We start from the raw sequence: 14,467 nt of genomic DNA, 5'->3' as shown, positions 1-14,467 counted from the left end.
CCGTAACTTGAGTAGGTGGACTAATTGATATCCATATATCAAGTATCACTAGAAGCATATGCCAATGCAAGTATCAACTACTCCATTGATATGAATGTGAAAATAGTCATCCAGACATGTGAACATCAACTCGTGTTGAACTTGACATCCTAACATTTTGACTTTTGTGTACTGCAAATTGTGAGCTTTGGGTTAGATGGCTTTTTTATTAGCTTGTAAAGTTGCTTTTTTAATACTTAAGATTAAGAAGACACCTTCAAATTACTACCTCACCTTTTTTTCTTTTTTCTTTTTGCAATCCTCACATGAGTCTTAAGCCTCAATAGTTTTATAATGTGCAAGTCTTACAAATCGGGTACTATACTAACTTGCCATATACCACAAAGTATGGTACGCTTGATAAAAGGTGTTGTAACTCAATTATGAGTCTATGTATATTACAATGATTACATCAAGGACTAATGGAGTATCTACCCTAAAATTTCATCAAGATCGCCATACACATTGTAATCATTTTACCATGACCCAAAGACTATACACATGTGACAATTTGATTATAAATAGAAATCTTTTATCATTGCAAGAATTGACCACTTTGGTCGATGTAAACTTATTCTAGTGAGGATAAGCTCTTATAAGCCAATCACACATGATTGAGTTCTTACTAGCTTCTTTTTGCACTTTCATAAGTGACACTTCAATTATATACTTTTATTTACACAAGAAAAAATAATGAAGGGCCTATATATTATAAGAACGTCTTTGGCAAAGGCCTTAATGATCACGTACATAACTTTAAAGCATTGTAGTCAATAATCCAATATCTACAATGCTAGCTCCCATTAGAATTTTAGAATCATTGGCAATCTAATCTTTGAGATACCAAGACAATAGACAAATTTTGCTAGTGCTAGTATCTCAAACAAGGCTAACAAGTTGTGCTATTAGCTTCCAATAATGTCCTCTTAAGGAGATCTTTATTCAAATTACAAGAATTGAAACAAACATATTCTAAATCTCAACAAACTCATTTGGGATTGTCCTTTTCTTACACTCACACCTCTCTTTTTAGATATTTCCCCTTACATAACTAGGGAGGACATCTCCAACATAAGGGGATTGATGCTCCCCTTAATTCATATCTCAATATTTTGAGCAACTTGCTATAACAAACCAAGATAGCAATGTTTGTCTTGAACAAGTTTATCTTGTTCATCGTTTCTTTATCATTTTGCATGATTATTGTATTGCATTTTGCTTCACAATTTTCTTCATGAAATAATGCTGTCATTTTCACTCACACGCAACCTTTTTTTACAAACCTAGCACATATCCCCTCACACAATCTATATACAATACATTTGTCACATGATGTAATATTGCTTACATTTAACAAAAATAGTAATGCCCATTTCAATATACCCACATAAACACATGTAAGACTTGTCTAGCATAATTAGTTATATATTTCTATTATCACCTCCAATCAAGAAGCTAAGTCCATACCCATATGCTCATGGAATTAAAGTGGCATGATCATTGCTACCACCATTCATCACCAACATTTTGCATTCATTTATGAGAACATATTATCCAAATACAACAACAAATTGAGTCATAATAGAGCACTTGCTAAAAATGCAAGATTTCTCTATCAAGCCATATTTTGTGTAAATGAATCATACTAACGAGAATATAAAAAATATGACCTAGCATTTAGATGATAGTGACATCACAAAAAACTACTAATCAAACATGGATATTGAAATGATTTCAAAAACTTACACATTACAACCACCACACACTTGTTTATGCGCTTCATGTGTTATAGTCTTCTTCTAACACATTTAACATACTAGAAATTTCTTATTTTGATTTGGCCTCTAGAATTCATGATTTTTTGCTACATTCGGAGCTTATTATTACAACGTTGCATTTATAATATCTAAGAGGGTTGTTATCCATGATATGGTTTCACTACACGATTAGTAGAGGTTCTTCACACAATTTCAACTTTTATTAGTACATGACAATGCAAAATACTCTTGCTACTTACGAGTTTCTACAAGCTCAACTATTGTGCAAGTAGCCATGTTATTTGCATCTAGTTGTTTGCATACCATGTGCTAGCTACACAACTACTTGTATATCTAGTTATTCTTTAATTTAACATTAAGATAATATTCAAAACTTATCCAACCTCTCCCAATACCATAAGATTGCATTGTCATTGGTAAAGTATAGGATTCAATAGCACCCATAAAGAGAACCAAATGTTTACATCCACTTTCCTTCTCCACATTCGACCTACAAGTTGTGTGATATTGTCTTCATAATGGGAATAGGTCTCTACATAATGCATTACTAAGCCACAAAGAGCATTCCCTTTAAAGTACATTCCAAATCATTAAGTTGACCTTTGAAAAGCATATCACAAGCCAAATTTATAACTTCTTCATTCACTACACGTTGAATGACTATCTATATAAAATCTTTATATACCATGTCCAAGAATCATTATATACCAAGACAACTACCTCTTAAAGAATATTTGAGCCCACACAAAGTCACTTAGATTACTGTCCTTTTCAATCATGTTGGGTTGTTTATTTTCCTACAAACTTACAATATGGGGTTGCACATCAAACCCAAATTATGAAGAATGTCCTTTTTTCTCTTTGGCCTCTCTTTCCACTCCCCCCCCCCCCCCCCCCCCCCCCAAAAAAAAAAAAGAAGGGCATGCATGCACACATGCAATCATACATATGTGTGTGTGTGTGTGTGTGTGTGTGTGTGTGTGTGTGTGTGTGTGTGTGTAACACAAAGATTATGCTACAAATCATACATGCAATCCTTGTACATCATTATATAAGCAATGACTCAATGATAACCAAGAGCCTTAGAAGCAAATATGCCGATAGTCAACCATACTTCAGACTTGCCAAGCCAACAAATTGTTCAACTTGAGATTAGCTTCTAAAGCTTGATTTACAAAAAAAGAAGAAATTGGATAACACATGGGTTGTAAGAATAGACCCAAAGCAAAAGAAGAAAATTTACAAAAAGAATTCAACAAAATTGCTTCTGATATGGCTGGCAATCTTGACAGATGAACATGTAAAATGATTTGATGAGCTAAATCCGCACAACATAGGAATTAGCATGTGTTACATAACGAACCCATCGATAAGGGTTGTAGGACTTCGATCTCTTGACAATCTGCAAATATCGCACCTAAGACAAACAAAAGAATCATACGTAAGGTGAAATCTCTCTCTCTCTCTCTCTCTCTCTCTCTCTCTCTCTCTCAACTTTCCCTGTTATTTTAAGGGAGATCTAGAAAGTTTCTCCCTACAATATTGAATTGGTCCTCACTCACAATGTCCAAGTACACTTCTGTTGTGCTTAGAACATCTTATGCGATGAGGGCTTGGTAGCTCCTAATGGACAATCACCTTTTGCTTTCTTTAAAGAGAGATTGTGGGACAGTATGCACAAGAGAGTGAGGCTACCCATCTTAAGGGGAGACAGAAAGAGCCTAACTAAAAAAGCAATGCATTGTGAAATGAAATTTTGAAGCATTCAAGGAAACTCATCAATTTACTTGAATATAATTGCTTCAAGCTGTAGGTAGACCTCTCTCTCTCTCTCTCTCTCTCTCTCTCTCTCTCTCTCTCTCTCTCAACTTTCCCTGTGATTTAAAACATAAGATGGATTGATATTACCTCAGAACAGCAGATTGAACAGTATGCACAAGCGACTTAAGCCCAAGTACATTTCTGTTGTGCTTAAAACATCTTATGCAGAGATTGTGGAATAGTATGCACAAAAGAGTGAGTCTACCCATCTAAAGAGGAGACAGAAAGAGCCCAAGGAGAAAACCAATGCAATGTGAAATGAAATTTTGAAGCATTCAAGGAAAACACATCAATTTACTTCAATATCATTGCTTCGAGCTATAGGCAGACATTATGTCTTTGTTTGCATGTCTCAATAAGAGACAAGTGAGATCTCTTGTGAAACCCTCTTTTGGTTCCAATAAAAAGGATGGAACTTCAAGGGAACCTAGAGAACAAAGCTACATGTGTGTCATTTATTTGCAAACACATTTAGATCACATCCACTAAAGCGTTTTAAAGAATGTCTTCTCCTCAATTATGATAATTGATTCATGGTTTGCTCATATTTGGGGCTTATACAAGAGCAGCTCATGTAGAATACCAATACATTTTTAATCAAATGATCAAGCTTCTTCAAATTAAATTTGCATTACCTATGTCAGCATTAGTTTATGACCATGTTCCTTAACTGTGAGATCTGAGGAGGTGAATATGGCGCACCGAGAAGGCTGACTGCACCATCTGATGGTAAGCCTAGGATGATATCAAGCAGGCACCTAGATCTCGGTACCAAAAGTTAGGATTCTTCCCAAGGGATCAGCAGCTTGGTGCCCCTTTCATTTTGGTGGTGTATGTTGATCATCTCAATCTTAGTGGGTAGCACTACCACTAAATTACCTTTTCTGAGTGATATCATATATGACTAGGCATTTGTTGCATCAGGAAAAACATTGAGCATGAGCAAGGACTATATAATCACACCCAGTAAGCACTCGGCCCTAGCACACCACAAAGTCTTATAATATCTCATCTAATCTATCTCACTGTGCATCCTCAATTCTCTTCAGTGCATATCTCAGATTGACATGCTGCTGCAACTCACACATTCAAGAAAGCCCATATTGAAGCAACCTTTCACTTTCAGAAGTACATTTTTAGTGCAGGGCACAAAAGCAACGTGTATTTGCTGATTTGGAATTTTGGGACATCCTCCTATTTTTGCCTAGATTCTGCTGACTTTATGTAATTTTGTGGGACTTTGATGTTCTATGCATCAATGACGCACAAACACACATAAAGTAGCTCTCCTGTTCTACTGAATGCACGTGATATTGTGCCAGACTCATCTTCAGAAGGAAACGCAGCAGCAGCAAGTAGAGGTATTACTTCAGTCAACCTTAGCGAAACATAGTACAGCAGCTACAAATTCAGGATATCCTGCCTTGGGCCATGTAAGGAGTTGGGACTGCAGTATCCCAGACACCATTCCACTTATATGATCACTGTAGACTATATGCATGTCCTCATATATGCCCAGTGCGACATCATGCTAATAGACTGGGGAGTCACAGTTTATGCATGTCCACAAACCTGTCTAGAGAGCATTTTAAGCAGACAGGGAAGTCACAGTATTTGCACATGCCCACATCTGCTCTGTACACATGGCATCATTACCATTATACACCTGCACTGTACATTTATCAAGGTAAACAGAATAGATCCATTGCCCATTAACATAATTTTCTCACTGATTACTCATTGGCTACAAGAGTTGTGTACCATTCTTTTTTGCAAATAAGGTGTGGCTAATTATATTACTTCAGAAAAAACCTTGAATACAAAGAAGTGCTCATGCTCAACAGACTAGCTGGAGCTGATGCGGAGTCACAGATATATCAAGTATGCAAGCCTCTCAGGGCGGTCTAGGGGGGAAGGGGGCAAGAAGCCATGGAGGCATAGAACATCAAAGTCCCACAAAATTACATAAAGTCACTTGTACAGAAAGTCTCTCCCCGCCAAAAACCTCCTGGCACCGTGCCTTCCAGATATGCCATCCAGTGAGGCTCCCTACAATCTCCCATACCTCAGAGCGGTCTGCTGTGGGCTCCAGTACCTAGCAGATGGGTAGGGCCTCCAAGCCGACCACTGCACACGACCCAGCCTCAATAAGGAATATCGTGTCTTGCATCCTAGCCTCATTCAGCAGGTGATGGCCCTGGCTGACTGCCTGCCAGCAGAAAGCTCCCCATGAGATACTTCCAAGACTGGGTGCTATACGGCAAGGATGCGGCATGCTCCTCTCCACACAAGCTGCACCGCCTCACACGACCAAAGGCAGTGCTTTGGAGTTTCCAGAAACTGTTGTGTGCAGCGTTTAACCCTCCATCCTTTTGCATCTGGGCTAACCAACTCCCCACCGCTAGACCTCCATGTGCCACCAACCATAAGAAAAACAATACCCTCCTCCGCCTCCAACTGTCCCATAGGCGGCACCAGAAAGTCCGTTGGAAGGCATCCGTGATGCTGTGCTCCACCGAGTACCTGCTATGCAACGACGCTCAGTCCATGTCCTATATCAGTACATGTCTGCCAATCCTGGCTCTGTACTCCAGGAACCTCGGTGGCTTCTTGGCGACCGTAGTGGCCGGCCATAGTCACTCTCCTGGATCCCATTCCAACACATCAAGTGGCCTGCCAAATCCAGAGGCGCCACTCCCAAAGCTCCTCCTAGAAAACACATAGGGGTCCAACCGCCATGTCTTCTCCTGAAGGCCAACCACCCGAATCATCCTCCACGAAAGCATAGCTATCCCCTCATCCTGCTACCCTCTGTCAAGGGCCAGACGTCCCCCCTCCTGTATGGTGAAGAAGGTCCCATGTGGGGCACCGCCCACTCTACTTGCCACCTGTAGGGGGATACATGTCGGTGAAAACTTAGCAACCCATACCTCCCCGAGCTCTACTGGCTCTCATATCAGGGGGCGAAGCCACTCCTGAGGTATTGCTGCATCAATCTCCCTTCTCCTCAACTCAACTCTTCTCTGGCAACCTGATGCCCGCTGCAACACCTCCTCGTCCACCATCATGTACACCTCCCTCCAAGTCCTGATAGTGCGAGCCGGGCCGGTTTCCCAACCAGCCCACTAGATGTGGGGGCGTTCATCAATATGTACCCCCTCCTAATTTCTAACCTGGGGATTCCAAATCACCGGCTGGCGGTCAATCTCCTCCTGGCAGCTTGGAGGGCTTTGAACTAGGGCCTTGCGGAGGCCCTGCCACACACGAAGTAAGCTGTGTAGAAAGGGGGACCTAGGGGGCGTGATCTAGGCTGTCGTGAAGATCCATCTCAAGGATGGTCTCCAATCACCGCCCAACCTCGGTTTACACTCCTGGAGACCCTCCTACAGTAGGATCTTCCAGGTCTACCTTCCTGGTGTGAGACAGCAGACTACTAGCTTGCCCAAAAGGGCCAGAATCTGATACACTGGGTCTATGATCCCAAGCCCTCCCTCTGACCGATACTGGATGATGGTCACCCATGCCACCTTGGCCCGAGAGTCCCTGCAGCCATTTGACCCGGCCCAGAGGAAATTCCGCACTAGGCGGCGAAGCTGAACTACACAGGACGAGGAGAAGCACCAACACGAAGCGATGTACCAAGCCTGGTTAACCACCAAGGCTCAGCCTGCTAGGGGAGGGCGAGCAATACTCCAGTAGGTTAGCTTCCTCCAAATGGAGTGGAGTGGAAGAAACTGCTGGGTGGGAGTGATGTCGAGTCCCACCTAGAACCCTAGGTAACAGACGGTTTGCCCTCTGCACACCCATCTAAATCCCAAGTGGACGCCCCACTCCGTGCTAGAGTCTGGGTCTGTAAGGAAACCGGCCAACTTTCGCCAATTGATTTTCGCTCTCGCTACAGTATAGAACACTTCAAGAGCTAGTCTCTCTCTCTCCAGCATCAACTCATCGTCCTCTATGTAAAGTGTTGTATTATCTGCATACTCTAAGTCTAATAGCTGTCTTCTCTCTCATGGGAAGTCGGAGGCCACGTAACCTGCTCACTCGTGATCTGAGGAAGTGAGACATCACCTCTGCAAAGAGTAGAAACAAATACGGGGTCAATGGGCATCCTTGCCGTACCGATCTCTCCAACCGAAACTCCTCCTCTCTCCTGCCACCTATGAGAACCCTGCTGGTAGCCGATCTGTAAAGTGTGGAGACCCCACGGATCCATACCTGGGGGAAGCCCAACCTCACCATGGTGCCCTCCAAGAAGTCCCAGTCCACCTTGTCATAGGCTTTCTCGAAGTCCACGAGTAGTACAACCAATCCCTAACCACTGTGTTGGGCCCACTTTGTCGCCTCAAAGAAGGTAAAAACATTGTCTAGGATGCTCCTATCCTGGACAAAGCTTGTCTGTGTGTCATAAATGATGTCTGAAAGCACGGGACGAAGTCGCCTACCAATCATCTTTGCCAGTGCGTTATAGGCTATTGACAACAGGATGATCGGTCTCCACTGGGATAGCTCCAACCGGTCTCCTCCTTTGGGAAGGAGACTGATAAGACCTGCCGATAGACTCCCTGGCATCCGTCCTAAGCTGAAAATCTCCTGGAAAGCCGGCAGTAAGGGGTCCTTCACTACCTACTAGTAGGTGGTGAAGAAGGCCTTAGAGAGGCCATCCTCTCTCGGACATTTTTGCCCATCCTGTGTGTGGAAAGACTCCTCTAATTCCTTCTCTGTGAAGGGGTCTATGAGGGAGCATCCCATCTCCTTTGTGACGAGGGACGGGATGTGATCCCAAACCTGCTGTCTGCATCGTTGTCCTTTGACTGAGTTTGTCTCCTGCTCGAAAATGCGTCTATAGTAGTCGGTGGCAATCTCCATCACCTCGTCTGGGCTAGAGCGAGTCGTCCCATACTATTCCCAAAGGCTGCATAACTGCTCTCCTGAGGTGCGGGGCTGATTTTCCTGGAAAAACTCCCTGCACATCCTGTCTCCCTTCCATGCCCAGAAGGCTGATGAAGCGCGGAATGAGAACTCCGAGCACCTGTCCTCTAGGCCGGCGATGGCTGCTCGTGCACGTACCTCTTGTGCGTGGAGGATGGAATCATTTGGTGCCTCCTGTAGTAATCTCTATGTGGCTGCTAGGTCTCGCCAGAGTGCTCTCTCCTCCTCCCAGCTCTGCTGACTGGCCTGCAGGGCTGCCTCCTAGCAGATACTGCTCAACTCAGCTAGGACCTCTGCAACCTCCTCTGCAATCCGGTCCCTACTGCCCCACTCCCTAGTCCAAATCTGCTCAATCTGACTCTTCACCTCCTTCCTCCTATAGATCGAGTCAAGGATCTAACCGGATCGTGTGTCTACGGAAGATGCTAAGGGATCAAGTGTCAGGAGAACCGAGCAGTGATCGTACAAAGTGGTGCCAGTCAACTGCCCTATCTGGCCTCCATGAGAGCATCCCCTCTCCCATATAGAACCTATCCAACCACTCCAGCAAGACTCCCGCCTAGCCACCTGCATCCCCACGAGAAGTCCAGCGATCTCTCCCTCCTATGGAAAGTTGGGTCTCTCCAAGCATCGCGTGCTCCTACTGCCAATAGGAAGACCTCCCATGCCTCCTGCTCCTCCCCAGTCATACCCTGGTAGTTTCTGCCTCTACCTTGCTAGTCTTCTAAGGCCACCAGGTTGTTGAAGTCTCCTCCAACAATCCAAGAGTCCGCCTTTGGGAGTCCTGCTGCAATTTCCACCCAGAACTTGTTGCGTGCCCTGACCTCAGTAGGGGCATAGACATTGAAGACTCCAAGGCACGAGTCCCCGATATCCAATCTGATCCATAGAACCCTCCTTGCCACAATCGTCCCATGGTCCCGTACACGAGCGGTGAGGCTCGGGGCAATCGAGGCGCATACACCTCCACTCTTGCCGTGGGCACCAATGGAGTGCTCCAAATAAGTGTGTGGACTACCCGAGAGTGCCTTCCCTACCCGCTGGGCCTGGGCGGGAGTGAGCTTGTGCTCTTGAAGCAGTAAAATGTCAATCTGTCCGGCAAGGGTATGCTGCAGCTCCTACCAAACAATCAACTTCCTGGAACCACGTGCTCCACTATAGTGGAGGCTGTTCACATTCCAGGATGTGAGGTGTAAGCTCATAGGAAAACCTGTGTGACTGACCGAACAAGCATCTATTCGGTATGGAAGCTGTTCATGAAGAAGAGGAGCTGAGGCATACAGATACGCTTCGCTGCCGGCCTGGACGGTGAACTCCATTCCCCCATGGTAGCGGACCATGGGGGTGATGGATGTGCCTGGTGGTACCACCAGGGCATCTATCAGCCAGGCTGAGAGGCGGGACTCTTTGCACTGGTAGAAATGGGCCACCTGTGCCAGGGGCCACTCGATCACATCCATCAGAGCTCTTCCACACCGAACAAGCATCTATTCGGTGTGGAAGCTGTTCATAAAGAAGAGGAGCTGTGAGGCATATAGATACGCTTCGCTGCCGGCCTGGACGGTGAACTCCATTTCCCCATGGTAGCAGACCATGGGGGTGATGGATGCACCTGGTGGTACCACCAGGGCATCTATCAGCCAGGCTGAAAGGCGGGACTCTTTGCACTGGTAGAAATGGGCCACCTATGCCAGGGGCCACTCGATCACATCCATCGGAGCTCTCCACTGCAAGGGGGCTCAAAAGATAATGCTCAGATGTGGGACCTCGGTCCCAACCCATCAGTTGATGTCCATCATGCAACCTGGCCACTGCTGAGAAAAATGTGTCTGTCCTCCTCCCATCCACTAGGAGATGTGGTCTGCACCTGGCTCTTCACCTCCTCTATTTGAGTCATCGTCCAGTCTCCTCTGTGAGAGGTCTGAAGAAAGAAAGCATAGTTTGGTCCATCCGATGATGCTCATTGCTAGTAGATGGACCTTGCCGCTCCTTGACTTGCGTACCACAAAGATTCCCACTTCCAAGGATAATGGGAACTCTCCGTGCTCTGCAACTCTCGGGTAGGACCAAAGTCCACAGCAAAAGAACTCTTGTGGTAGCAGCTGTGCTTGTCTTGGGAAGGTGTGACGGGCGGAAGAACTGGTGGCTGTGTGGGGAGGGGAGGGGGGTCACCTGTACTAGGTGGGGATCAAGGGGGGTAGTCAGCGGGGGGGATGGTGGGGAGGGAAAGGATGGAGGGGTGGTCAGACGCACAAGGCGGGTGTTGTTGGGGGGGGGGGGGGGGGGGGGGGGTGTGTCGGTAGCTCTAGGGGAGTGGGAAAGTGGGGGTGGTGAAGGGTGTGGGCCCACAGGAAAGGTGGCCTGTGACGTCTCCATGGGGGGTGGGCAAGTAGGCATGTGGTCCTGCCGGGTGGAGTTGGGAGAGGGGGGAGGGGGCCAAATGCGTAGTGCTTTGCCAGGGGGGGCGACGCTCACCTTCTTGCACCCTGTTGCCGTGGCTGTGTCTGAGAGTCTGATTGCAGCACCCCCTTCCGTCTCCCTCTCTGTCATCTCTAGACCCGTGTAAAGCCATCCGCATCCACCTGTGGGCCTGTCGAAGATACCGCATTGGCTTTGAGGCACGTGCACTCTATTGTCTGATGCCCAAAGTCATGGCAACGCAAGCACTGCCCTGGCTGCCCAATCACAATAACTGCTGCTTGAAAGAGTGACCACCTGCCTCAATCTCTAGAAACTATGGTATATTCTTTGTCTCCTTCACTGCCACCCGTACCTTTAGGACTCCTGTGGCTGTCACTGCATCCGCGAAAGAGGCGGGAAGGACAGTGCCGAAGAGCTATCCAAAGTCTTCCACTAATGGGCGATACTCTATCGCCAGTGCGGGGAAGAGTAGGGTAACTGGGTCCACCCTCTAAGGAACCTGTTGTGGAGCGCAAATGCCTCCACTGTGAAACCATTGTATCAGGGAACCTTGTAGATAACCCCCTTCGTGGAAGCATAGGGTGAACTAGCTAGTAGCTCATGGGTTGCGTTTACCAAGGTGAGTCGTACCATGAAGATCCCTTGACCCATTAGAACCGCCTCCACGATCTACGTTGTGCCGATGCGTAGCATGGAGTGAAGCCAATCCCGAAGCTGGGCCCTGGATGGGGAGTGTCCAACTACTTGACCAAATATTGTTGTTTCTTTAAGCTCCAGCTCTGTGATCCGGACAGCTAAAAGTTGTTCCTCAGAGAGGAGGATGCGCAAGGTGTTTGATTGGGGGGCACTCGCAGAATGCACCGGCGTCTGACCAGAGGTTTCCATTGCGCGTCCCTGCTAAGAACCTACCTATCACACTGCTGTGCTACCGGAGGGGGAAGTTTCTGTAGAGGAAGGGAGGGGAAGGGGTCGATGGCGAGGAGGGGCCAGGGGGAATCGTTTTATTCTGTGCAGGTGGTGGGTCCACCTGATGGGGCCGGGCCTCAAGGCGGAGGAGGCGGGGCAGCGCACGCCGGGGGGGGGGGGGGGGGGCAGGCGGCCAGGGGCAGATAAGGCAGAACGGGAGCAGGCGGGGTGGGCAGGAAAAGGTTAGGTGGGGCGCAGGCGACATAGGCAGGTCGGGCGTAGGTGGAGCGTGCGGAGCGGCAGGTCGGGTGCAGGCGGGCTGTGGCCAGGAGCAATCGGGGACAGCCCAGTTGATGCGATGGTACAGGCAGGGGGCGAGGGCAGGGGCAGCATTGGCGTGATGCTACAGGCGGGGGCGGGGGCGGGGGCAGCGGTCGCGACGCAATGGGCAGGGAGCTCTACCAAGAACCAAGCACTCTTATTTCTACTGTGATACTGTAAAACAATAAGCTGCCATGTGTACCATTCAATAAAGATATGTACAAACTTAAAAGTAGGGCACTTTAAATATGCAAGTTCTCACATTTTTTGGAAACAGACCAAACCAAAAAAGCATTGATTTGTTTCTGCAGATGTAACTTTAAACATTTCTCTGAAACAAAGACATTAAAAAATGTCTCACCTGCAACCTCGATGCATTAAACATGGGGATGGTGAAATTCATACTCACTGGACCTGTCTCCTTCTTTATATTTACTGGTAAAAAGTTCAATAATCCATCAGATCAAGTCAAATCCATTAAGCAAACCTGCAAAATAGTTGTCATCTTATATTAGCAATAGATACATAGTGACAAGTGCATATTTCATACCATTTCGCTCTTGTGAAAGTGTAAGCATTGCCCTTAAGATGTGCTCTGAGCCACCAACAATCTGTAAGCAAAAATGCAAATCAGATAGCAACCCTTTGTATTAGAAGCATAAGAACAGAAATTTGCAGCCATAAAGATACTTGTACTAACCTTTTTTAACCCCCATTCTATGGTTTTGATTCCTTCTTTGAAATCAGTTGACTGTCCTAGTGCCCCTAATTCTAGCTGAAAGCCAACCCTGCAGTCCACTTAATGTGAGCGCTACTGTTGCAACTTGCATCAAAAGAGAGAAAGGACATCAAGTATAACGGATTGTATCCCAGAGTTGTAGGTATCAATAATCATCAGGCTGATCAGATATGCCATGCAATGAGGCTGGCAAATAACATCTTTGAAAGGGCAAGCTACAGGATCCACGACAGTTAAATCAGGGGCCTGAACGATGTAAATTTTGGATGGAGATTCTCCATAATCACAAGAAATGGGAGTGGCCTCATACCATATGGCAGGACCCTTGTCCGACAAAGCAGTAAGGCCCCAGGTGCAAGCAGCAGAACAATCACTTCTAAGAAACAAAGCTCTTAAAAAGCATAGCCAGTTGGCAGAAACTGAGAGAAATACCAACGGAAATCTGATTAAGTGTTGAGATAAATCTTGAAAGAGCCAAGACTAAGCTGGGGCCATAGTTATATTTAGACTAGTGTTTTCAAAAGCAGCAGGTCCTTGATGTTTTAGTAATATCACAGTGTCTGACATTTGTTTGAAGAAAAACTTTATATTTCAGACGCATTTATTGGGCAAACATTATTGATTTCTGTTGCTGTCCACACCTTCAAAGTATCATCAGCCTTCAACCGCTGATTCAAGCATACCATTGTTCACCACATTTGTCAGGTAACATTATATTCATTGAACTTCCAATTTCAGCAAATGGTTCTCTCTCCACTACCCCAAACCAGCAAGAAAACAATTATTATTTCTATGCTTTCTAGCATCAACGAGCAGCACATCAGCGTGTCGCTGAGCCCCATCCTATCCAGGACACGTTTGGAGAGCTGTGCTGCCTCTAGCAGCGCCTGTTGAGTAGTCGCCTGCCCGACACATGCCAGCTGCCTGGCCGTGTCCGCCTCCAGCGCCCGTCAGCGCTGCCCTTTGTACGACCAAATCCCCTGTGCCGCCCTCTGCACGATCAACTCCCCAATGCCGCCCTATTTTGGAGGCGCCGCCAGTGCTACAGGCGCGCCCCAGCTCTACGCTCCCTGTCCCTGCCCCAGGCACCACCTACTGAATGCCACCAGCACCCAACACCTTAGCTTCAGGAATGAGCAGAACGTCTTCGATTGGGAAGGCCAGGTGTTGGAGCTCAATGAGACGCAGATCCATTTTGGAACAAATTTTGAGATTGAGTGCGAAACCACTGATCCTGAGATGGTGCAGCAGCGACTTGAGAAGTTTTTGAAGGAGAAAGGAGTGCCATACACATACTCCACCTCTTCCAAGTTTGCAATCTTTAGATCAGGGAAATTGCCTGATTTTGAATCGGTGACATAGGGGAGGTGGTTCTGCATTCCATCACGTTTGACTTCCAGGAAAAGATATTGATCTGTGAATCAATAACCTTATAATCTACTATAGTTGGTGAGGCTCTTGCATAGGTCTTGCGTAGTGCTATGCAAGCTAAGGTCGATTCTATCAAGCA

The 14,467-nt window shown here is 46.3% G+C and overlaps 1 protein-coding gene across 2 annotated transcripts in view; it reads right to left on the bottom strand.

The window, feature by feature from the left end:
• Nucleotides 1-2,886: 2,886 nt before the first annotated feature.
• The window catches only part of LOC148019412 (Clathrin adaptor complexes medium subunit family protein), an 83,531-nt gene continuing 71,950 nt past the window's right edge, over nt 2,887-14,467 (bottom strand). The window contains exons 9-12 of one of the 2 annotated variants that reach the window (XM_087661055.1): nt 12,919-13,006; nt 12,769-12,829; nt 12,580-12,653; nt 2,887-3,234 (exon numbers count right to left, since the gene is read on the bottom strand). In XM_087661055.1, coding sequence (XP_087517181.1) covers nt 3,136-3,234; nt 12,580-12,653; nt 12,769-12,829; nt 12,919-13,006 — 322 coding nt within the window. In that variant the 3' untranslated portion in view covers nt 2,887-3,135. The remainder of the gene's footprint in view (nt 3,235-12,579; nt 12,654-12,768; nt 12,830-12,918; nt 13,007-14,467) is intronic. The other variant, XM_087661054.1, reaches the window with a different exon arrangement.

The sequence above is a fragment of the Lygodium microphyllum genome, chromosome 20, assembly GCF_053477565.2.
Source record: "Lygodium microphyllum isolate KBCC chromosome 20, Lygodium_microphyllum_v1.1.10, whole genome shotgun sequence".
Taxonomy (NCBI): Eukaryota; Viridiplantae; Streptophyta; class Polypodiopsida; order Schizaeales; family Lygodiaceae; genus Lygodium; species Lygodium microphyllum.
The sequence above is the reverse complement of the archived record's forward strand: the minus strand, read 5'-3'. Positions and strand labels throughout refer to the sequence as shown.